Raw genomic sequence first — 25,969 nt, forward strand, 5'->3', positions numbered from 1 at the left:
AATCTTGTATAGCTAGCATATAAACCGATCTTGGATCTTGACTTCTTGAGCAAATAGAGCGCGCAATTCTCTTGGCTGAAATTTTGTACAACGACTTATCTCATGACCTTCAACATACGTGTGTAATATGGTCTGCATCCACATAAACCTATCTCCCGATTTTGCTTCTTGGCCCCCTTCAAGGCGCAATTATGGTTGCCCAAAAAGTAATTGCGGATTGTTTAAAAGAAAGTAAAGGCATTTTCAATAAAACTTAGAATGAACTTTAATCAAATATATAATTGCCATTTTGTTCGATAACCTTTTGCCATCTTCCTGGCAAATTTTGTATTCCACGCTCATAGAACTTCTGGCCTTTATCTGCAAAAAACTGAACCAAGTGCGATTTTATAGCCTCATCATTGCCGAAAGTTTTACCATTTAAGGAGTTCTGCAAAGATCGAAATAAATGGTAGTCTGATGGTGCAAGGTCAGGGCTATATGGGGGATGCATCAAAAGTACCCAGCCAAGCTCACTCAGTTTTTGGCGAGTGACCAAAGATGTGTGCTGTCTAGCGTTGTCCTGGTGGAATATGACACCTTCACGATTGACCAATTCTGGTCGCTTCTCCTTGATGGCTGTATTCAATTTGTCTAATTGTTGACAGTAAACATCCGAATTAATCGTTTGGTTCCTTGGAAGCAGCTCAAAATATACCACACCCTTCCAATCCCACCAAACAGACAGCATAACCTTCTTTTGGTGGATATATGAGCCTTTGAAGTGGTTTGAGCTGGTTCACCATGCTTGGACCATGATCGTTTTCGACTAACGTTGTTGTAAACAATCCATTTTTTATCTCCAGTTATGATTCGTTTTAAAAACGGATCGAATTCATTGCGTTTAAGGTGCATCTCACAAGCGTTGATTCGGTTTGTTAAATGAATTTCTTTCAATACATGTGGTACCCAAATATCAAGCATTTTCACCAGTCCAAGACTTTTTATGTGATAATGAACGTCTGATTTTTGTATATTTAAGTTCTCTCCTATCTCACGCTCAGTTACATGACGATCCAATTCGATTAATGCTTTGATTTGGTCATCATCAACTTCATTTGGCCGACTTGAACGTGGGTCATCTTTAAGTGAAAAATCTCCAGAACGGAATTTGCGAAACCAATTTTGACACTGTCTTCCTTTTAAGGCTTTATCACCATACACATCTCGTAACTTTTTAGCAGCCTGCTCCGCGTTTTTTCCTTTACGGAAATAATAAAGTAAAATATGACGAAAATGCTCCTTTGTGGTACCCACATTAAAATTGACGCCAAACAAACAAATGTAAACAAAATTTCGCGCACTTTTTTTCTAAAGCAAGCTAAAAGTAACAGCTGATAACTGACAGAAAAAAGAATGCAAGAGTCACAAGCCGTTGAAAAAATTTGTCAACGCCGACTATATGAAAAATCCGCAATTACTTTTTGGGCAACCCATTATTATCCGAATGAACTGAAATATTACATGATGACTTCTACAATGTTCAGCATTCATCTATGGTCCGAATCGCACTATATCTTAATATAGCTCCAATCTTATCTTATTCAATATTCTTTGTTTGTCTAAAAAGTTATACCGCGCATAGAACTCGACAACTCGACATCTCGATCCATGGTGGAGATAATATAAGATTCGGCCGGGCCGAACTTAGTACGCTCTTGCTTGTTATATATAGCTACTAAAAAGATCAATATTTTTTATACAGTATTGAACAAAGGCTTGTACTTATTAGTATTTGGTCCAAATCGGAACACATTTCGATATAGCTGCTATGGGGCATAAGGTATGCATTTTTCACCGGATTTTGACGAAAAGTGGATATAAGTTTCTCAACAAATTTAGGGTATTCAAAGATTGCATTGCTATCGAAAATTTTCCAAAAAAATATTTTTTAACAAACATAAATTTCCAACGTCTATGCCTTTGAATGTTGAAAAATTGATTCTGCATTGAGAAAAAAATATTCAATTTCGCCTAAAACTTATCAACGTTAAAACTTAATTGTTATTTAATTTTTTTCAACACATTATGGCTGCTGGTTTTAGTTTTCATTACAATTGTTGGCTCCTTCTCCTTCTGCTCCATTACCACACACCATTTGCAAGTGTTAAACAATTTTGCCTTACGGTGTGAAGCTTCGACATTCCCCATGTCCGATTGAGTGAGATTTGTCTGTTTATACCAATGTGATTTATTATGCCAAAATCCTATTATCAGTTAGGCGAAATCTTAATACATTTATTTAATAGCAAAAACCCAAGCCAAGCCAAAAGATATACAGAAACAAATTTGCAGCTAATGGAGAAATACAACCACCGCCATTGGCCACCATAATTTATATAGTGGCCGGCTACGTAAATGTTTTTTGTAAACAGGTTAGCCATAAAAATTCGCTCACCATCATGTGGTTGGATTAAGTTATCCGCCTGCAGTACCAAAAGAAAAACAGAAAAAAAGAAAAATTGTTTCACAATATGAGCAACACATTAAAATAAAGTTTTAAGCGAAATGTTTGATAATTGAAATCAAGATTGAAAAAGAGCATAAGAGTCATTGTGACATATGTCCATGGTCAAAAGTGTTTTTATATCCCCTACTATAAGAAGAGGAAAATAAGTCGTCCTGATATATTAAGACGATCTAGTCACGTCCGTTAGTCAGTCTGTCAGTCGACAGCACGCTAATTCTCGAAGGAGTAAAGCTAGTCGCTTGATATGTTGCACAAATACTTCTTATTAGTATAGTTGGGTTGGGATTTAAATGGGTCATATCGGTTCACGTTTAACTTGTATTTAAAGAGATCTCCCGAATGGACTTCTGGAATGGCACTTCTGAGCTGCTCTTGTCTGGTTTGCCTGAAATTTTGCTCAATGCCTTCTCAATTCTGGCAAGGGGCTTACCGCCCTCAAAACTCAGAATTTCTATTGACAGTATGGCGGCGCTCAAGGCCTTGGGGTCGAGGATGGTGAGGTCGAGATAAATGGCGGACTGTTTGGAATCCCTGGATATGCTCCGGGCCCATGATGTGACGCTGACATAGGTTCCTGGGTATGACGGGATTCCATGAGATGAGAGGGCGGACGAGTGCGCCAGTAGTAGTTCATCTGTGCCTGGCGGACCAGTAATCGGTCTTTCCTACCTGCCATTTATCGAGCTACTGAACACAGTTGATGGGATGGCCAGGGTGGCCTCGGTGGTGAGGTGGGACACGGTAAATGGTTTTTCTTTTATTCGTGTATCCTCTCCCCTTTCTCTCTCTAGGGTACCACAAAAGGCCAAATAAACTCATCTTGAACTCACTTGGGCGACCCATTCAATCCATGTCAAACCAAAACCATGTCAGTAGTTTGGTGGACTGCTATGGAGAAAAAGCCATACAACAGGTTCAGACAATATATTGTCTTAGCATAGGTACAGCGATGAGGACCACGCCCATTAGGGCACTGGAGACTATTCTGGATATCCGAACCGTTGATATATCGATTAATTGTAAGGCAGACACTGCGGCTATGAGACTTAAGGCGATGGGAGAATGGATTGAGGATGGGAGCAGCTCATACCATTGCTGTATAATGGAAGCGACAATAGGAAATGCAAGGAACTGCTGTCAGCGGCACAGTCTTGGACTGACGGAACCCTAATATTTCTGTCTGCAAGTTCATGTTACATGAATGGATCATAGCAAGGGGACAGAGTGGGCCTACATTGGGAACCCAGGGACTGGGCCTACATTGGGAACCTAGCGGGTCTACATTGGGAACCTAGGGACTGATATCTCTTTTAGACTCTCTGACCAAAGCACGGTTATGCAGGCGGAGATCCGGGTGATCCAGGTGGTGTGGTGATATCGCGAGAACGTCGAGTGTGAAGATCTTTACGGACAGTAAAATTGCCATAAGGGCAATAACAACTAGGAAATAACGGATTTTAGCATCCCCTTCTCTGGGGATGCTAAAATCCGCATCGTTTGGGTGCCGGGCCATAACGGTGTTAGGGGAAATAAAAGGGCAGACGATTTGGCGGAGAAGGCCAGAGATCTGCCGTCAATGAACTTGGTTAACCCGAAGCCTTTTGGGTCGACGCAGTCCGAGTAAAGGGCGTGGACGATGAATGCGTATGCAACCCTGTGGAACAGCAAAACGGCCGGTAAGACGGCGAAAATGCTAAGAGGGGATCATGGGCAGACGAGGCTATTACTGAAAGGAAACAAGCATGAGGTCAGTAAAGGCTTCGGTATCATAACTGGACACATAGGACTACTAGCTTACTTATGTAAAATCGGTGCGTCAAGTGCATTGGAGCATTTCCTTTGTCATTGCCCGACTTTAACAGATACTGGCTCTTAGGTTGGCACACAATTCCAGACCTAAACCAACTTAGGGGCTCGGCATGGAAAACAATTAAGGATGTTGTAAGTAGCACGGAATTCCTAACTTATTTTTTTCTCGAGGTTAGTTTTTAGAGCGCACAACAAGTTTATTACTGGCTTAGGTGAATGTATATAGTGACATGGCGTGGACTAATACCTGCACCCTATTTTGAACCTAACCTTATCTAACCATGTCTGTATAAGGGCCGATATTTATCAAATTAACCAGTAATGTAGGAATTCAAAAGAGATTTCCTTGTCTCAAATTTCGTGAGAATCGGTTAACTAATGACGATACTAATGCAGTATTAGTCCAAATCGGACGAACATATATATGGGAGCTATATCCTAATCTGAATCCTGGTCCCTCCAGGATTGGGCGTCTTTGAACATTGTGGTAGGAGGGAGGGTTGTCCCTTCAAGGATCCAAGGATTTTTCATTAGATCAATCGATCTTCTTATCCGTTGGAAGTGGGTGGTTTGATGTGGTATAGTGGCCATCCAGAATTGGTCTCTCACAACAATATCAGAATTGTATTCTACTTAGTGTGTCCACCCACCCTTTGGATATCAAATAACCATGTAGACTATTTCACATTCTGTGATCCTCTGAACATAGTTGGCACATACTGTCTTGGCTCCATTCTTGTGTATGGCACGTTGTATGCTAGCCAGATTACATAGACGAACTGATGGCTTTTATAAAGAGTGAATTATTCGAAGCTATAGCAAAGTTTTTCAAAAAAAAAAAAAATCAGAAAAATGCATGAAATCTTTATTTGAATCTTTAGTACGGCCCATGTATATGAATGTTTAAAGATTATTTCATCCAAATGTTAACCGCGACTAGGTCTCAAAAGGTTCATCCGCTCAATCCAATTTTGGCATACTCTTTACAACTTTTTTGGCCGGTATCTCAAGAATAAATGCTTCAATGCAATCTTCTAATGGGTAAATTGAAGCGGAATTGTCACAAAAAATGGTCTAATGGCGTTAAATCGCACGATCTAGACTGCCAATTGACCGGTCCCGAATGTGAAATAAAATGTTCATTGAACTTGCTTATCAATAATTCCATTGTTACGGGTGCTGTGTGGCATGTGGCATCGTCTTGTTGAAACCACATGTCCTGCAAGTTAAACTTAGATATCATCTCACGATAGCGTTCACCATTCACAATTACTTTACGATTCGCACTATCTTCAAAGAAGTACGGTCCTATGGTGTCACCAGCCTATAAACCGCACCAAATTGCAACTTTTTATACCCTCCCTCATAGGATGGGGGTATACTCGTCATTTTGTTTGTAACTTCTCGTGACATTTTATATCGATCTAGCCATGTCCGTCCGTCTGTCCGCCCGTCCGTCCGTCTGTCCGTCCGTCTGTCCGTCCGTCTGTCTGTCTATCCGTCCGTCTGTCTTTCGAAAGCACGCTAAGTTTCAAAGGAGTAAAGCTAGCCGCTTGAAATTTTGCACAAATATTTCATATTGGTGTAGGTCGGTTGGGATTGTATATGGGCCATATCGGTCCATGTTTTGATATACCTGCCATATAAACCAACATTGGGTCTTGACTTCTTGAGCCACTAGAGGGCGCAATTCTTATCCAGTTGGAATGAAATTTCACGCGACGTGTTGTGTTATGATATCCAAAAACTGTGTCAAGTATGATTCAAATCGGTTTAGAACCTGATATAGCTGCCATATAAACCGATATTGGAATGAGATTTTGCACGACATGTGTCGCTATGACCTCCAATTACTCTGCTAAGTTAGGTTCAAATAATAACCGATAATAACCGATCTTGGGTCTTGACCCACTAAAGGGCGCAATTCTTATTCGATTTGAATGAAATTTCGCGCGAAGTATTTTGTTATGATATTCAACAACTGTGACAAGTATGGTACAAAAGCGCCCAATTCTTACTCGAATTTGCTGACATTTTATACAGGTCCGCAACATATAATTTAATTGTGGTCCAAACCGGACTATATCTTGATATCGCTCTAATAGCAGAACAAATCTTCTAATATCGTCATTCTGTTTGTAACTATTCGAAATATTCGTCTGAGACCCCATAAAGTACATATATTCTTGATCGTCGCGACATTTTATGTCGATCTAGCCATGTCCGTCCGTCTGTCTGTCGAAAGCACGCTAACTTCCGAAGGAGTAAAGCTAGCCGCTTGAAATTTTGCACAAATACTTCTTATTAGTGTAGGTCGGTTGGTATTGTAAATGGGCCATATCGGTCCATGTTTTGATATAAATAGCTGCCATATAAACCGATCTTGGGTCTTGACTTCTTGAGCCTCTAGAGTGCGCAATTCTTATCCGATTGGAATGAAATTTTGCAACGACGTGTTTTTTGTTTTGATATCCAACAACTGTGCCGAGTATAGTTCAAATCGGTCCATAACCTAATATAGCTGCCATATAAACTGATCTTGGGTCTTGACTTCTTGAGCCTCTAGAGTGCGCAATTCTAATCCGATTGGTATGGAATTTTGCAGGACGTGTTTTGTTATGATATCCAACAACTGTCCCAAGTATAGTACAAATCGGTTAATAACCTGATATAGCTGCCATATAAACCGATCTGGGATCTTGACTTCTTGAGCCTCTAGAGATCGCAATTATTATCCGATTTGCCTGAAATTATGTACTCCGGATCCTCTCATGACCATCAACATACGTGTTTATTATGGCCTGAATCAGTCTATAGCCCGATACAGCTCCCATATAAATCGATCTCTCTATTTTACTTCTTGAGCCCCCAAAGGACGCAATTCTTATTCGAATTGGCTGACATTTTACACAGGTCTCTAACATATAATTTAATTGTGGTCCAAACCGGACCCTATTTTGATATTGCTCTAATAGCAGAGAAAATCTTTTCTTATATCCTTTTTTGCCTAAGAAGAGATGCCGGGAAAAGAGCCCGACGAATGCGATCCATGGTGGAGGGTATATAAGATTCGGCCCGGCCGAACTTAGCACGCTTTTACTTGTTTTGCCTAAGAAGAGATGCCGGGAAAGGAACTTGATAAATGCTTTCCATGGTGGAGATACAAGATTCGGCCCGGCCGAACTTAGCACGCTTTTACTTGTTATAGGTTAAAAACGAGATTAAGCCCTGAAACTAGGGATTTCTTCCGCTAACTTTATAAATCCTCATCTTACTGGCAAAGTGGAACACTAATGACTGAAATTTAGTACCTAAAGAACTCCTTTGCCATGCACAAATAAATACTCGATCTCTTGAGTTGATTTATTGAGCCCTAGAGAATTTTTGAGAATTTTTTATATTCTTCATTAAAGCCTTAAATTTTACAGGTTTTAAACAAATTGAGAATTATATTTGTTTTAAACCCTTTCCTGGCCAAATCCTTAAATATCCCAGCATTCCCTGTCATCCTTCCTTCAACAAACATTACGTGTATTACTTCTCATGTTATTATTATTGTGAAGGCGGATATTCCCATTAAACCCTAAATGTCTTGTATTTCTTCTTGTCCGCTCATTTTCTTCAAATGATTTGTTTTAGCAATAAAAACTGCTGAAATCCAAAAGAAAAAGCATAAATGTCAAATATTTACATTCCACAGCTTATTTGCACGTTCAAAACAAATATAAATGTCATAACTTAAATGAAAACGAAATTCATCATTTACACCCTCACCAGCCAGCCATCCAGCCAGCCAGCGAGTCAGCGTAGCCTTTGTCAGGCGGCAAACAAGGAAATGCTCCGAAAGAAGACCATAAATCGAATAGAAAACGATGAAGGACTAACTAACGCCACGCCATGCTCTTATTGCCTGCCTCTCGATAAGTGGAAAGAAAGGAGAGAAAAACACTCAACGCTACGAAATGTGAAAACAGTGCCAACTGAAAGAACACTCAGCGGCCAAAGGGAGAAAAATATACGCGCCAGAAAGTAAGGCAAACGAACGTACGAACTGTAATAAAGAAACAAAGTAATAAATGTCAAAAAATACGTTAAAATATTTTCAAATGATTTATGGGCAAAATTGAAAATGAGCAAAAAATGTTAAAATCCATTCAGCAAATAACAAAATAGCTAAAGCGACGACCATCGCAGATAAGACGTATACACCAACCCATCACTTTTCACAAAAACACAACGCAAGAAAGAAAAGGAAAATCAACGAAATGGAAATACAAAAATGCGCTGAGACAAGTGCGAAAAAAAAACTATGAAAAATATCCAAATATTAATGAAAGAACCCTACCCATAACTAAGAAGCATAACCCAGCAAACATATTGGTAGCGAGAAACTACGATATTAAGTTGCTATTGCTCGAATTAGAAAAAAGTTTCAAAAAATCTCCTCAAAATCGGAAGAGTGGTAAAATTTCATCGAAGTTGGTTAATTTTAAGCCTTTAATCGGTACATGTCCTTAGAACGGGATATCAGTTTATATGAAAACATTTTTCAAATATGGTTCAATTATACCATAGGGGGCAAGGAATTTGAAGAATTTATTGAATCATTGTGTTTCAAATTTCAGTTTAATCCGATAATATTTGAATCTTCAGGAAATCATTTTAGGTTCATTGAGATTTTAATTTAAATGAAAAACAAGTACAAGAGCGCTAAATCAAGTTCGGCTGCGAGTCCAGTTCTTTGCGAAGTTTCTCTTTATAGGCAGAAACTAAACAAGAACAAGAAAAAGCATGCTAAGTTCGGCCAGGCAGATTCTTTGGCGGATATCTCTTTATAGATAAACAAAGGATAATAGATGAGAATTGCTATGCTATTTGAGCTGTATCAAGAAATAAACCATACTTGGTTTGCCTGTTGGAGACCAAAGTCGAATTCATCGTGCAAAACGTCAGCCAAATCGGGTAGGAATTGCGCCGTATAGTTCTTCAAGAGATAAAATCGGGAGATCTGTTTTTATGGGAGCTATAATAGGTTATGGATATATCTTACATATAACAGGTAAAAGCGTGCTAAGTTCGGCCGGGCCGAATCTTATATACCCTCCACCATGGGTCGCATTTGTCGAGTTCTTTTCCCGGCATCTCTTCTTAGGCAAAAAAGCATAAAAGAAAAGATTTGCTCTGCTATTAGAGCGATATCAAGATATGGTCCGGTTCGGACCACAATTAAATTATATGTTGGAGACCTGTGTAAAATGTCAGCTAATTCGAATAAGAATTGCGCCCTTTGGGGCTCAAGAAGTAAAATAGAAAGATCGATTTATATGGGAGCTGTATCGGGCTATAGACCGATTCAAACCATAATATCGGATAAGAATTGCGCACTCTGGAGGCTCAAGAAGTCAAGAGCAAAGATCTGTTTATATGGCAGCTATATCAGGTTATGGACCGATTTGAACCATACTTGGCACAGTTGTTGGATATCATAACAAAACACGTAGTGCAAAATTTCATTCCAATCGGATAAGAATTGCGCACTCTAGAAGCTGAAGAAGTCAATACCCAAGATCGGTTTATATGGCAGCTATAACAAAACATGGACCGATGTGGCGCATTTACAATACCAACCGAGCTACACTAATAAGAAGTATTTGTGCAAAGCGGCTAGCTTTACTCCTTCGGAAGTTAGCGTGCTTTCGACCGACAGACGGACGGACGAACATGGCTAGATCGACGATCAAGAATACTTTATGGGGTTTCAGACGAATATTTCGATTAGTTACAAACAGAATGACGATATTAGTATACCCTCCATCCTATGGTGGAGGGTATAAAAAGCAGCCAGGTAACAATATTCGAAGTAAAACCAGATTAGTAGCAAAGAGCTACACACAAAAACGAGAAATTGACAACGATGAAACATATTCGCCTGTAGTAAGGTACACTTCAATACGTTTTCTTATGGCTTTAGCAGCGAAATATGACCTGCAAATAGAACAAATGCATACAGTCACAGCTTTTCTACAAGGTGTGCTGGAAGAGGATATCTATGTTGAAAAAAGCTAAATGTATTCCAATTAAGAGTGATGATGGTCATGTTTTAAAGCCGAATAAAGCAGTATATGGGCTTAAGCAGTTGAGCTTAGCTTGGAACACGATTTACGATCAAATTTGACATTTTTGGTGATATATGTCGATGACATATTAATATTCAGCAATGAGACATCATATCGAAACAAGTAAAAAGGCGTTAAGTTCGGCCGGGCCGAACTTTGGATACCCACCACCTCGTGTATATATGTAAACCACTTTTCGTCAATAATGCATACCCTATGCCCCATTGCAGCTATATCGAAATATGTTCCGATTTGGACCAAATACTAATAAGTACAAGTCACTGTTCCATTTGTGTATAACACAATATTGATCTTTTTAGTAGCTATATATAAAAAAACCGATCTAAATCATATAGGATGCGGATATCGAAAAGCCTAACATAAGTCACTGTGTCAAATTTCAATGAAATCGGAATATAAAAGCGGCTTTTAATGGGGCCATAACTTTAAATCGAGATGTCGGCCTAGTTGCAGAAAAATGTCGAAAAGCCTTACACAACTCACAGTCCTGAATTTCGGCGAAATCGGACAATAAATGTGCCTTTTATGGCCCCAAAACATTAACTCGAGAGACCGGTCTATATGGCAGCTATATGCAAATCTTGATCGATATAAGCCAAATTGCAGAAATATATGGAAGAGCCTTACACAAGTAACTGTCCCAAATTTCGGTGAAATCGAGCAATAAATGCGCCTTTTATTTGCCTAAGACCTTAAATTGAGAGATCGCTATATATGGTAGCTATATCCAAATCTGGACCGATCTGTGCCATATTGCAGAAGTATGTCGACGGGCCTTACACAACTCTCTGTCTCAAATTTCAGCGACATCGGACAATAAATGCGCCTTCTATTAAGGGCAAAACCTTAAATCGAGAGATTGGTCTATATGACAGCTATATCCAAATCTGGACCGATCTGAGCCAAATTGACGAAGGATGTCGCAGGGCCTAACACAACTCACTGTCCCAAAGACCCTAAATCGGTGGATCGGTCTATATAGGGGCTATATCAATATATGGTCCGATATAGCCCATCTTCGAACTGAACCTGCTTACGGACAATAAAAGTATCTGTGCAAAATTTTAGCTCAATATCTCTCTTTCTAAAGACTGTAGCGTGATTCCAAAAGACAGACGGACAGACATGACTAGATCGTCTTAGATTTTTACCCTGATCAAGAATATATATACTTTATAGGGTCAGAAATGGATATTTCAATGTATTGCAAACGGAATGACAAAATGAATATACCCACATCCTTCGGTGGTGGGTATAAAAACATGTGCTCTTCAACTAAGTTCGTTTGTAGAAATATTGAGTACAACCCATGGTGGTTAGTTCCAAGATTTGGCCCGGCTGAACTTGTTTTTTTTTTTTGGTTTTCTTAATCAAAATGTTCGCTGGGCTATTCGAACTCTTAATATTCATTGATTTCTCTTAGGCAAACCATAACAATGGCCAATACAGAACACAATCAGAACGAGTTCTTTATCTGCCAATGTAATTAGTTATTTATGTTGTTTTGATTTAAGCGTTTAACAGACGATCTTCCTTAGCGACTATTTCCTCATTCAACAGGCGAAATAGTGAACATAGCACAAGAATGCCTGAAAACCTACAATGACGACGCCGTTCCTGAATTTTTGTATAGCCTTTAGTTGGCATTGATGTGCCTATGTTAATGTGGTGGCTACAAGTGCCTACACTGTATGCCTGTTGGTCATCCTACAGGGGCGATTTCGATAAAAATGACTACGACGAAGACAACGATGTTGATAATGATGATGATTGGAACGACCACACACATTTCAACCACCACGTTGACTGTGACCACTTTCAGCGAAAACTCTTTGGCAGTCATCATTATTCAAAAGCAAGAAATCAAGTCAATTCCGTCTAAGCCAACAATCTGAACTGAAATGAATTATTTTATGCTTTTATGAGCTTCATCATAACAGTGGTAATGTAACTAAAGACATTCGTTTGTATATATAACCTTGAGGAATGAGGGTATAATACATTACCTTCCCTTGGTTGACCTAGAGGTAAAGCCTTGCCAACTTAGGAAACATGTATGGAGTTTGATTTGGTTATAGTTTCCAAAATATATATCCTCCCATTTCTAGTTACTGCTTCAGTATCATGGTGTTGTAGGGTATCAAAATTTCTCATATCACCATTCATTTAAATTTATTTGTTTTTTTGTCTTTCTTCTTGAAGTGTCTATTTAAGCTACCGGTTTTCAGAGAACGAACATAGCACTCCCTGAAGGAAACCACAATAAACATTGTTGTGGTCCAATTGATTGTTTCACATGTCTTTACCATTTTCCATTTCAAAACTCAATTTAAATATGACTCCGTGTAGCGGTTAGGACGGATGGCTTAATGGTTGAATGGTTGCCAGGTTGCCCGTTGGTAGGTTGGTTGTTGTTTATTAATGATGTGTAATGGTTTAATGTGTCATGATTGTTGGTCAGCACACGAAAAGAAGGGGTTATCAGACTACCTCTTCTTGCACATGAAAAGACGTGGGCTGCCAATGCAATGTTGCTCAGGGCCCATGTCGCAAGTGGTGGATTTACTAGAGAAGGAAATAGTGCTTAAAAGTTACCAGAAGCATTTTTTTATGGATGAGATGTAATGATAAACCAAGTAAGGGGAAGACTTTTACCAATTGCAGTAAGAGTACGTGAAATGTGGAAAAATTAACAAAAACAGAATATTTTTTTATAGGGATAAAATTATATGCATGTGACTCTATTAGACCCTGTTTGTAACCCTCAAAGGAAGAGAGATAAGATAGACTCATTAATAAGCATACGGATGATTTAGATATATCAGTTTGTCTGTCTGTCTATCCAGGTTAATTTTTGCACAAAGGACAGATCGTAATTTATATCGGACCACCTTCAAATTTGACACCGTATTTAACCTAGAGAAGAAGTCTATTCACATAGACTATAGCTCCCATATAATTTTCGCTCGATTTGGATTTAATTGGGGTAATGTTGTCATACCCGGCCGACTCGAGATAACTATGAGCACCACACAGGCTGGAACTCTGAGCTCCGACTTGTGTGGTGTCCATCGTTATGACGGGAAGCTTAGCTAAAAGCTACCGGGCGCGTCCACAGGTTGCGGATAATGGAAAGCATCGTTTTTATGCGGAGTAGCTGCTCATGCGGCCGCGGGCAATCAGCGATTTAGAGAGGAGAGTCTCAGTGAGGAGTCAGGCGGCACTGGCCTTCAAGTAACCAATGTCAATATCATCATCTGTTCCCAGGTTATTGGAGGATGGAGGCGTCCACAGGTTGCGGATAGTGGAAAGCTTCGTTTTTATACGGAGTAGATAAACATGCAGCCGCGAGCTGTCAGCGAGTTCGAGAGGAGAGCCGCAGTGAGGAGTCAGGCGGCACTGGGCTTCAAGTAACCAATGGCCAATATCGGCATCTGTTCCTGGGGCTGGAGGCGAGCGTCTGATCTTGGAGCAAGCGGCTCGCGACACCGAGGGATACATGTGCGATCCCACAAAGCTTATGCGGTTGGGGCGCCGGGTCAGTAATCTGCCGCCGGAAAAATATAAGAATCACTAACAAAGGAGTACAAATGCAAATTGCAAATTTTGCCCATGAATATTCCACTAAGACACAGGGGCAAACTTCTCACATATCAATGAGTGCAGTCCGATTCAAGTTTAAGCTCAATGATAAGGGACCTCCTTTTTATAGCCGAGTCCGAACGGCGTGTCGCAGTGCGACACCTCTTTGAGGAGAAGTTTTACATGGCATAGTACCTCACATATTTTTAGGAGGGGAAAACCACCGCTGAAATTTTTTTCTAATGATCTCGCCAAGATTCAAACCCAGGCGCTCAGCGTCATAGGAGGACATTTAGCATATCTGCGCTACGGTGGCCTCCGAAACAAAGGAGTAGTAACAACTAAAAGCGTGCAAAGTTCAGCCGGCCGAATCTTATATACCCTCCACCATGGATCGCATTAGTCGAGTTTTTTCCCGGTGTCTCTTTTAGGCAAACAAAGGATAAAAGAAAAGAATTGCTTTGTTATTTGAGCTATATCAAGATATGGTCCGATTCGGACCATAATTGAACTAAATGTTGGAGACCATAGTAGAAGTCATTGTGTACAATTTCAGCCAATTCGAAAAAGAATTGCGCCCTTTAGGGGCTCAAGAAGTAAAATAGGGAGATCGGTTTATATGGGAGCTGTATCAGGCTATTGACCAAAGCAGAACATATTTGACACGTATGTTGAAGGTCATGGGAAAAGCAGTTGTACAAAATTTCAGCCAAATCAGATAATAATTGTGCCCTCTATAGGCTCAGTAAGTCAAGATCTCAGACCGATTTATATGACAGCTTTATCAAGTTATGGACAGATTTAAACCATATTTGGCACAGCTGGAGGGCATTACAAAACACGTCTGGCAGAATTTCAGCTACATCGGACAAGAATTGCGCCCTTTAGATATTGCAGCCATATATTTATATTACAGCCATATCGGGCTATGGACCGATTTGAACCATACTTAGCACAGTTGTTGGAAATTGTAACGAAACACGCCGTCAGTCAAATCGGATAGAAATTGCGTTCTCTAGAAGCTCAAGAAGTCAAGATCCCAGATCGGTTTAAATGGCATATTTATCTGGTTAAAAACTGATTTGAACCATACATATCACGATTGTTGTAAATTATTACAAAAAACCATGTGCAAAAATTCAGCCCAATCGGATGAAAAATGCGGCCTTTAGACGCTTAAGAGGTAAAATAGGTAGTTCGGTTTATATGGGAGCTGCATCAAGCTATATACCGATTCAGATCGTTATTTGACACGTATGTTCAATGTCATGGATGAAGCCGTTGTACAAAATTTCAGCCAAATCGGACATTAATTGGGCCCTCTATAGGCTCAAGAAGTCAAGATCCCAGATCGGTTTATTTGGCAGCTAAATCAAGTTATGGACCGACTTAAACCAAATTTTTTGCGCAGTTGTTGGAAGTCATAACGAAACCCGTCATGCAAAATTTCAGCCAAATCGGATAGGAATTTTGCCCTATAGAGGCTCAAGAAGTCGAGACCCCAGATCAGACAGCTATATCAGGCTATATCAGGCTATATCAGGCTATGAACCGATTTCAACCAAACTAAGCATAGTTGTTGGAAATCATAACAAAACACCTCGTGCAAAATGGATGAAACCGATGTACAACATTTCAGCCAAATCAGATGAGAATTTCGCCCTCTAGTGGCTCAAGAAGTCAAAATCCAAGATCGGATTATATGGCAGATATATCAAAACTTGGACCAATATGGCCCATTTACAATCTCAATTGATCTACACAAATAAAAATTATTTGTGCAAAATTTCAAGCGCCTACCTTTACTCCTTCTAAAGTAAGCGTGCTTTTGACAGACTGATGGACGGACGTACGGACAGACAGACGGCCGGACAGACGGCCGGACTATGGCTAGATCGACTTGAAATGTCATGACGATCAAGAATATATATTCTTTATGGGGTCTTAGACGAATATTTCGAGGAGTTACAAACAGAATGACGAAATTAGTATACCCCCATCCTATGGTGAGGAGTATAAATAGGACAATGATTTGCTGATCGGCATCTGGAAGGTGCGCACTCTTTATAGAGAAGGTGCAGTATACGCGTTGGCGGATGTATTGGAGAAGTACAAGAAGCATATATTAACACCTTAGAGAGAGAACATGACCGCTGCCCCGTCTATGGCGTTAAAATCGATCTGGGAGATTTTAATGCGAATATAGGGAAAAAAGACATCTTTGGTCCAACAGTAGGAAATTATAGCCTCCATGAGATATCGTCCGAGAAGTACAAGGCAGATTTTACAGGAAGTGCGATGGACCGGAAATGGCGTCAAAACAACACCAAGCCTTGCCATAACACAGGGCATGACTTTGGCTCTGGATTTGTGGTTAGTCGGAGACTGAAACACCTTGTCTCAAGCTTGCTAACCACAATCCGCATAAAAGCCAAATTCTTCAACATCAACCTTATTTGTGCTCATGCCCCGACGGAAGACAAGGACGAGCAGACCAAGGATATTTTCTACGAGCGCCTAGAGAAATAATATAATCGATGCCCCGCCCATGATATTCAAATCGTTCTGGGAGATTTTAATGCGAAGATAGGAAAGAAAGACATCTTTGGTACAACAGTCGGAAAGTTTAGTCTCCACGAGATAACGTCCGCTAATGGGTTGAGGCTAAGAGATTTCCCCGAGGCAAAAAAAAAAAAACATGGTAGATAGTAGCACCAGATTTCCATATAAAAATATTCACAAAGTCACATGGCTGTCATCCGATCAAAACACGAGAAACCAAATTGATCACATTGTGATTGAAGGAAGGCATTCATCCAGCGTGTTAGATGTACGATCGATCCGAAGAGCGAATATAGATTCAGATCATTACGTTGTTGCAGCAATGGTTCTCATCCGTTTGAACATGGCAAGGAAAGTACGATCGGACACTGTACGGAAGCTATCCATTGAAAAGCAGCAAACACAACAGATCGCAACGTCATTCACCACTCGACTGAACCATCTGCTTGCAGATTTCCCATTTCCCATTCTGTGGGAAATGCCGCGAAATCCGTACTTGGGTACCAGAAGCCTCCCCCCAAGAAGCCCATGGTACGACAAAGAATGTCGATATGCTACTAAAGCCAAGAATGTGTCATATAGAGCAACCCTGCAATCAGTAGCAACGCGCCAGATGAAAGAGAGGTATCAGGGGGTAGAAACGTCTATTCTACAGAAAGAACAAGTAATAAGGCGTTAAGTTTGGCCGGCCCGAACTTTGGATACGAACCACCTCGGGTATATATGTAAACCACCTTTCGTCAATATCCGGTGAAATAGCAATCCATAGCAGCTTTATGGAAACATGTTTCGATTTGGACAAAATGCTAATAAGTAGAAGTCATTGTTCCATTTGTGTATTACTAAATATTGATTTTTTAGTAGCTGATAAATGATCTGAACTATATACCATACGGATGTCCAAAAGCCTAATATAAGTCTCTCTGTCAAATGTCAGTGATATCGGGTTATAAATGCGCCTTTTGTGGGGACAAGACTTTAAATCGAGATAACGGTCTACATGGCAGCTATATCCAAATCTGGACCGATTTGGACCAAGTTGTATAAACATGTCGAAGAGCCTAACACAAATCACTGTCCCAAATTCGGCGAAATCGGACAATAAATGTGCGTTTTAAGGCCCCAAAAACTTAAATCGAGAGATCGGTCTATATGGTAGCTATGTCCATATCTGGACCGATCTGAGCCAAATTGAATAAGAATATCTAAGGGCCCAGCACAACTCACTGTCTCAAATTTTGGCAAAATCGAGCAATTAATGCGCCTTTTAGGGTCGCAAGTCCTTAAATTGAGAGATCGGTCAATATTGCAGCTATATCCAAATCTGGACCGATTTGGGCCAAATTGAGGAAGAATGTCGAAGGGCCTAATACAATACAATCTCCCAAATGTCAGCAAAATCGGATAATAAATGTGGCTTTTATGGGCCTAAGATCCTAAATCGGCGGATCGGTCTATATGGGGGCTATATCAAGATATAGTTCGGTATAGCCCATCTTCTTACTTATACTGCTTATGGAAAAAAAGGAATCTGTGCAAAATTTCAGCTCAATATCTCTATTTTTAAAGACTGTAGCGTGATTTCAACAGACAGACGGACGGACATGGCTAGATCGTCTTAGATTTTTACGTTGATCAAGAATATATATACTTTACAGGATCGGAAATGGATATTCGGATGTGTTGAAAACGGAATGACAAAATTAATATACCCCATCCTTCGGTGGTGGGTATAAAAAGGAAATATTAGAAAGACGTGAGTGTGAGCGAATTAAGACGTACAGGCACATCCTCCTGCATAGAGGTTGTGTCTGCACCAAATTCTGACACATATACCATGTTGAGGATATGGAAATAAATTTATACCAACTGCTAGTGTCCAACGTTGGCGGCGATGAGGATACCGCTGAACGTATCCCTGATGATGATATAGAATGTTTACCTCCTAGTCAAAATGAGGTCCAAGTAGCAGTGACCCGACTGAACAAGGGAACAACAAGGCATCAGGAGCCGACGGGTTTCCCGCTGAACTATTTACGACCGGAGGCGACAGGCTTATAAGGCGTATGCATCAGCTTATCTGCGCAATCTGGCTAGAAGAACGCATACCCGATGATTGAAACCTCAGCATTCTATGTCCCGTACACAAGAAAGGAGACAAGACGGGATATGCCAACTACAGAGGAATAAGTCTCCTCCCCATCGCATACAAGATATTCTCGAGCGTACTGTGTGAAAGATTAAAATCAGAAGTCAATGAGATTATTGGGCCCTATCAATACGACTTTAGACCTGGTAGATCCACCCCTGACCAGACATTTACACTGCACCAAATCCTGGAAAAGACTCGAGAAGAACAAATCAACATCTACCATCTCTTTGATGACTACAAAGCCGCTTTCGATACGTTCAAAGGTATTTCAATCCATGTCTGAGTGTGGTATCCCCTGCGACCATAGCGTAGAGGTTAGCATGTTCATCTATGACGCTGAACGGCTGGGCTTGAATCGTGGCGATCAGGAAAAATTGTCAGCTGTGGTTATTCCCTCCCAATGCTGGCGATATTTGTGAGATATTACATCATATAAATACTTCTCCCCAATTATAAAAGTTGTGGTGTCTTTTAACAAAACCACAAAACTTTTTTTTCGACTCAATAGAAACTTTTGAATAGTTTCTATACTATCACGAAAACGAACGCATCCAAAGTCAGTAAAAATAAATTTATTCATTTGACCTTCTATTTCCATTTCCCTTTTCATTTTGAATATTTTTTGACATGCACTTGTTTCAAGTCATAAATTTTGTGAATGAATTTCATGAAACCATTCGGTTATTTTTGAATTTTTTGAAGTTATTTATCGAATACAACTTATTCATAGAATTTATCAATTTTCGTTGTCCTTGTTCAGTTCATGTGAAAAATATGAATTTTTAAATATTTTTAAAAAAAACGAATAACTTTTTTATTCATACCTACATTGTGTGGAGGAATGAATAACTTTGCCATCTGTCAATGCCCAATCCCATATGAAATTCTGATGAAAGTTGCTATGTTTCAACTTTCTGACTATGGAATCCATTTTCTACGCCTGAATAGATGAATGAATGTGAATTCTTTCTGTTAACTTTCCAATGCACATTGGATATTATACAAGGCGAAATTGGAAACAAATGCCGTTGGACAGAAGGAGCATTAAAAAGTAGGCATGGTTTTTTATTATTATTATTATACAAAGAGAAAAAAGAGTTGGAAAATAATAAACGTGTGCTTAGTTTGGAAGGGCCGAATCTTGTGAAACCACCACCATGGATTCTGCTAAACATTTCCACACATCATAAACTTAGTTGGAAGATAAAGTTGTACTTCACATACCAAATTTTGAATCTTCTAGTGACTATAGAAAGCTAATCGGTAGATCGGTCTATTGTATATGGTTATATTTAGATGGATTAAAACAATATTTATCAAGGATATCGGAAGTGCTAAAGCAGAAAAACACTTTGTAAAAAATTTCAGCCAAATCGAACAACAATTACGGTTTCCAAATTCTCAAGACGTCAAATTGGAATGTAGGTTTTTATGGGAGCTATATCAGATTGCAGAAGATTGAAAACTGATCCTCCTATATGGAAGACTACCTTAAACGTTTTAAGTACCATAACTTGCGTATCTATACCTGGAATGTCCGAACTCTTTATAGAAAGAAGGCACTATACGCACTGGCGGATGTAATGGAGAAGTACAGTACAGATATTACCGCCATACAGGAAGTGCGATGGCTTTGGAAAAACTTTACAACAACATTGGGAGGTGACGCCTTATGTTATAGCTATCATGAAAAGAGGCATAAAATTGGTAGTGAAGTTGTGGTTAGTCGGAGCCTGAGACACCTTGTCTCCAAGTTTACTCCGGTGTACGAGAGAGGCTAGCCACATTCCGCATAAAGGCCTAATTCTTCAACATCATTCTTATTTGCGTCCGATGGAAGACCAGGACAAATAGACCAAAGATATTTTCTGAGAGCGCCTAAGTCTTGTGGTATATGTCCGCAACGATGTAGTGTTCCAAAGACAACACCTGGACTCACAGGATGCAGAATTTGGCTCCCTATGGGTCAAATTCTGGATTAGAACACACATTATACAATTAGGATTTTTATATAGAAGTCCAAACACGGAAAAAAGGCTTCAATTAATGGCGTCGACGCTCTTTCCGATTCTATAACGAGAATTTTGGAGGATTTTTCGGATAGTGAAATCGTTGTGGCTGGGGATTTTGATGTCCATAACTCCACAGGGCTTCATCATTCGGGCCACGCGACTCCGGAGGGCCAATACGCTGAGTTCTTTGTCGCGTAGAACGAATTGACGCAACTAGTGAATGAACCGACACACATTCCGTGTGTCGAACAGATGAATACTCTCGAGCAACAGATGAATACTCTTGATCATTTCTTAACTTCGCATCCTGAAAAGTACGAAGTTAATGTACTTGCACCTCTCGGAAACTCCGATCATTGCATTTCTTCAGCACCCTTTTCGTATTCTATCCTTCGTACCGCTTTATTTGCAGCCTCAAAGCGGACAATTTTAATGTACGAAAAAACTCATTGAACTGATTGCGCTCAGTCCGTCAGTCAGATTTCCTCCGTAATTTCAATTGGATGCTTTTTTTTAACCAGGCTTGCAGGTATGCCGTCAAATCGAAAGAGGAGCTATTCAGTAATTGCCATTTAAATAAAAATGCCTGTAATGTTGCTTCCCAAACAGACAAGAACTTCGTGTGCCAGAGTACTTAGATGCGAAAAATTTCTGCACTAACAGCGTCTTCGTGCCAAAGTTCTTGCTTTTCCAAGGGAAAGTAAAAGCGTTTGGTCGTTTGTGAAAAGAGTGAAGGGCAACTCATCGGTTATCCCGACTCTCATTAAAGACGACCAGATATTCATTGACCCGGTTAATAGGTCTTATCTGCTGGCTGACATGTTTTTTGCGGGAATTTCTTCCCTGCCCGAAAGCGATCAACCACTCCCTGTTATTGAAGACGTATCTATTTCCATACCTCAGATATATTTTCGAACTCGTGGAGTCAAAAGGGTCATTGCAGATTTCGACGCAAATAAATGCCCGGGCTCGGTTGGCATATCGTCACTTGTTCTATGCAAGTGTTCTACGACGCTTGCTCGTCCGTTACGCAATCTTTTTAACCTTGCTTAACGTGCGAGTGTTTTCCCGACGCGTTGAAAGATTACGAACGTGCAGTATATCCCCAAGAAGGATGAGGCAAACGACCCTGCGAATTACCGACCAACAGCGTAATGCTCCGCGCTTTCCAAGGTAATGGTGATAATGGTCAATTATCATCATGTGAGAAAATTAGAGTCCAATGGTCTTCTTAGCGACCGATAATATGGCTTCCGCAGAAATCGCTCCACGGGTGACCTTATGGCATTCCTGTCCGAAAGTCGCTCCATTCACCAGTTCGGTGAGAGTAAGGTCGTGGCTCTGGATATCTCCAAGACATTTGATAGGGTCTGGTACGGAGTACCACAAGGCTACGTGCTTTCCCCTACTTTTTTTCTTATTTTCATTGACGATCTACTGGGTCTGACCTCGAATCCGAACTACTCGTTCGTGGATGACACCAACTTCTGTCATTTATTTTCATTCGACCATAGGCCCAGTCTTCGATAGATTGAAGACAGGAGGCGGATTATGGACGTAACACTCTGCCAGGATTTGCCGGCCATTTCTGAGTGGGGTCGAATGAACAAAGTAGATTTTAATGGACGCAAGACAATTAACAATCGTCTATCGACGGTGTAGATATCAAGCAGTCACTGGCTTTTGCTATTCTGGGCATGAAGATTCAATGTGATGTCCGTTGGTCAAAATATGTATTCGAAGTGTCGAAGGAAGCATTCAAATGCTTGGGCTTTCTTAAGCGGTGTTGGAAATATCTCATTCCCTCTGATCTTCTTAATATCCACACCATGTACATCAGGCCGAAAATGGAATATAACTCGCATATATAGGACGGAGCTCCTAAATCATCTTTGGAGCCGTTTGACAGTGTCTAGAGGCGATTTGGCTGAAATTTTTCATGACGTGTTTTGTTATGACTTTCAACGACTGTATTGCGAAGGGTTCAAATCGGTCCATAACCTGATATAGCTGCCATATAAACCGATCTGGGATCTTGACCTCTTGAGCCTCTAGAGGGCGCAATTCTCATCCGATTTGGCAGAAATTTTGTACAACGGCTTTTCTCATTACCTTCAATATAGGTGTGCAATATGGTCTGAATCGAAAAATATATGGATACAGCTCCCATATAAACCTATCTCCCGATTATGCTTCTTGAGCCCCTAAAAGGCGCAATTCTTATCCGAATGAACTGAAATATTACACAATGACTTCTACAATGTTCAGCATTCATTTATGGTCCGAATCGGACTATAACTTAATATAGCTTCAATAGCATAACAGTTTTTATTCTATATTCTTTGTTTGCCTAAAAAGAGATACCGCGCATAGAACTCGACAAATGCGATCTATGGTGGAGGGTAAATAAGATTCGGAACGGTCGATCTTAGCACTCTCTTACTTGTTAGATTTATTTTAATTTATGGTTGATATATATACACATTTTGTAGGGAAGTTGTTCTTAACGGCGGGTGCAAGAAACAATAACGCGCGTTCACAAAATCAACCCCACTTGGTAACAATATTTCGAACGAAGTCTGTGTAGGATAATGAAAACATTAGTGCATGATTTTTCAACGTCTTTTTTCTATGCAAATTTGCCTGTGGCAGTGGCAAACTTCTCACATATCAATGAGTGTTTACCGATTCAATTTTAAGCTCAATGATAAGGGACCAGCTCTTCTTCATAGGCGACTCCGAAGGGCGTGCTGCAGTGCGTCACTCCTTTGGGAGAAGTTTTTACATGCCATAGTACATCTTAAATGTTGCCACCATTTGGAGGGCTTGTGGGATTTGTGGGTAAACGTTTTCATTTATATTTGAAGTGGATGTCCTAACATGTAATCAGATGTCATTGACATTTATAGTGTGTCACAAAAATAAATATATTAGTCTCAAAATCTAATTAGCGTACGTATGTATTTGTTGTTAATTAGCATAATCTGCGAACCATTGATGGTTTTAGCCTCCCCCTATCATTAATCTCTTACAGTTGATTGAAGGGCCCATGACATTTGTTTGAACTTTGAAGTATCCAATTAGGAAATTTTCATTTAACCTTTTCACATCTGTGTGGCTTCTTAGCAAATGCTTGGTTTTGTACTCAGTTTGCAAACGTATTGATAGCAATGAACTTGAGTTTGTAGCAATGACCTTTAAAAATTCTCCAAAGGATAACTTAGACAAATATTAATGTAAAAAGACAAACACACACCACACATATTGTAGAAAGAATTTGCCAAAGGCATTAGTATTCTGCTAGGAAAGCTGGGAATTTATAGAGCCCCACTACAAAACTCTTTAGAAAAGTTCATAGACCTTAGAAGTTTTATTGCAACTGCCATTAATCGGTGCACAAGGATTCAAGGACTCCCATATGGTACTCATTTACAGGAGAAAAAAAAATATTTATTTTACGTTTTTTTCCATACTTTTTGCTGCTCTCAAAACATTAACGCATTACACTTAAAATGTTTTACACTAATTTAGCTCAAACCTTCAAAGTTGCCAGTATATGGTTATTTATTTATAACTTCTGCTCTCTCCCTTTCTTTCTCTTTGCATGGGTTTTTTGTTCACTTCTCTTAACGCAGCACAATGCAAACATCCTTTGGGTATGGAATCTGGAGCCATTGCTGATTTTCAAATAAGTGCCAGCACAGCTCATGACATGGGCAATGTGGGACCCCAGCATGCCAGGTAAGTTTTCCTCATTGCGAGTATGTATTTTCTTTTTTTTTTTCGTTAAAAAACAATTGTAAGGCAGAAATGCTGTTGTTGAATATAGGCGAGGATGAGTATGAGGGGCGGTTAGCAAATAATCCTCACAGCATTAGGAATATGCAACATACTTAGTTAAGCAAATATTACTCTGGCAAACTGGTTAAAAGGATAATAAGGACACAGGAGTATAACCAGACATAACTAACAGCAAATAAGCACATACAGTGTATGTAGTCCCCAAAGTTTCATGTTTCCCATCTCTCTCTCTCTCACTATGTGCCTTTCACATCATGGCAGCAAGAGAATGAAGGTTTGGTTCTTTTTTTTTGCTGTAAATCCTGTGCGTTTTGGTTTAAAACACTCCTTTCCTTGTTGCCACTCCATCGCTAAGAAACAATCAAATAAATACATACAAGAGACATTATTTTCGTTTACAAAAAACAAACTGGCTACATTTTTATGTTGGAATGTACATTAGAGTGTCCCAAAAAACAAAAAGTATTTTTTTTAACGCGTACCCTCCATTTTTTTCCTTTTGTTCCCATTCGGCCGGGTTGAACTTTGGATACCCACCACCTCGGGTATATTTGTAAACCACCACCATTCGTCATAAACCGGTGAAAAACGCATAATTTATGCCTCCATAGTAGCTTTATCGATATATGGTCCGAGTGGTATTGACCAAATTCGACACGCATATTGAGTGGTTTAATAAGTACAAGTCATTGTTCAATTTTGTACAACAAAATATTGGTCTTTTTGCTAGCCATATCCAAACATAGACCGATCTGAACCATATACGACACGAATGTCGAAAGGCTTAACATAAGTCACTATGTCGAATTTCAGCGAAATCGGATTATAAATGTGTTTTTTATGGGGCCAAGACTTTAAATAGAGAGATCGGTCTATATGGCAGTTTCATCCAAATCTGAACCGATCTTTGGAAAATTGAAGAGGGCTGTCGAAGGGGCCTAACACAACTCACTGTCCATAATTTCCACGAAATCAAACAACAAATGCCCCTTCAATGGGCCTTAAATCGAGCGATGGGTCTATATGGCAGCTATAAGCAAATCTAGACCGATCTGGGCCTAAAACTTTAAATCGAGAGATCGGTATATATGACAGCTATATCCAAATTTGGCCGATCTGGGTAAAATTGAAGAAGGATTTTGACTAGCCCAACACAACTCTCTGTCTGTCCCAAAATTGGATAATAAATGTGACTTTTATGGGCCTATGACCCTTAATCGGCGGATCGGTCTATATGAGGGCATATCAAGATATAGTCCGATACAGCCCATCTTCGAACTTAACCTGCTTATGAACAAAAATAAAATCTGTGCAAAGTTTCAGCTCAATATCTCTATTTTTATACCCTCCACCATAACATGGGGGGTATACTAATTTCGTCATTCTGTTTGTAACTACTCGAAAT

General features: G+C 39.8%; 1 protein-coding gene across 1 annotated transcript in view; it reads left to right on the top strand.

The window, feature by feature from the left end:
- LOC106085304 (epithelial discoidin domain-containing receptor 1) overlaps positions 1-25,969 on the top strand; it is a 903,344-nt gene that overhangs the window by 46,534 nt on the left and 830,841 nt on the right. Inside the window, exon 2 of the mRNA XM_059364462.1 lies at positions 24,399-24,504. Within this exon, the coding sequence (XP_059220445.1) occupies positions 24,399-24,504 (106 nt within the window). The remainder of the gene's footprint in view (positions 1-24,398; positions 24,505-25,969) is intronic.

The sequence above is a fragment of the Stomoxys calcitrans genome, chromosome 3 (assembly GCF_963082655.1).
Source record: "Stomoxys calcitrans chromosome 3, idStoCalc2.1, whole genome shotgun sequence".
Lineage (NCBI taxonomy): Eukaryota > Metazoa > Arthropoda > Insecta > Diptera > Muscidae > Stomoxys > Stomoxys calcitrans.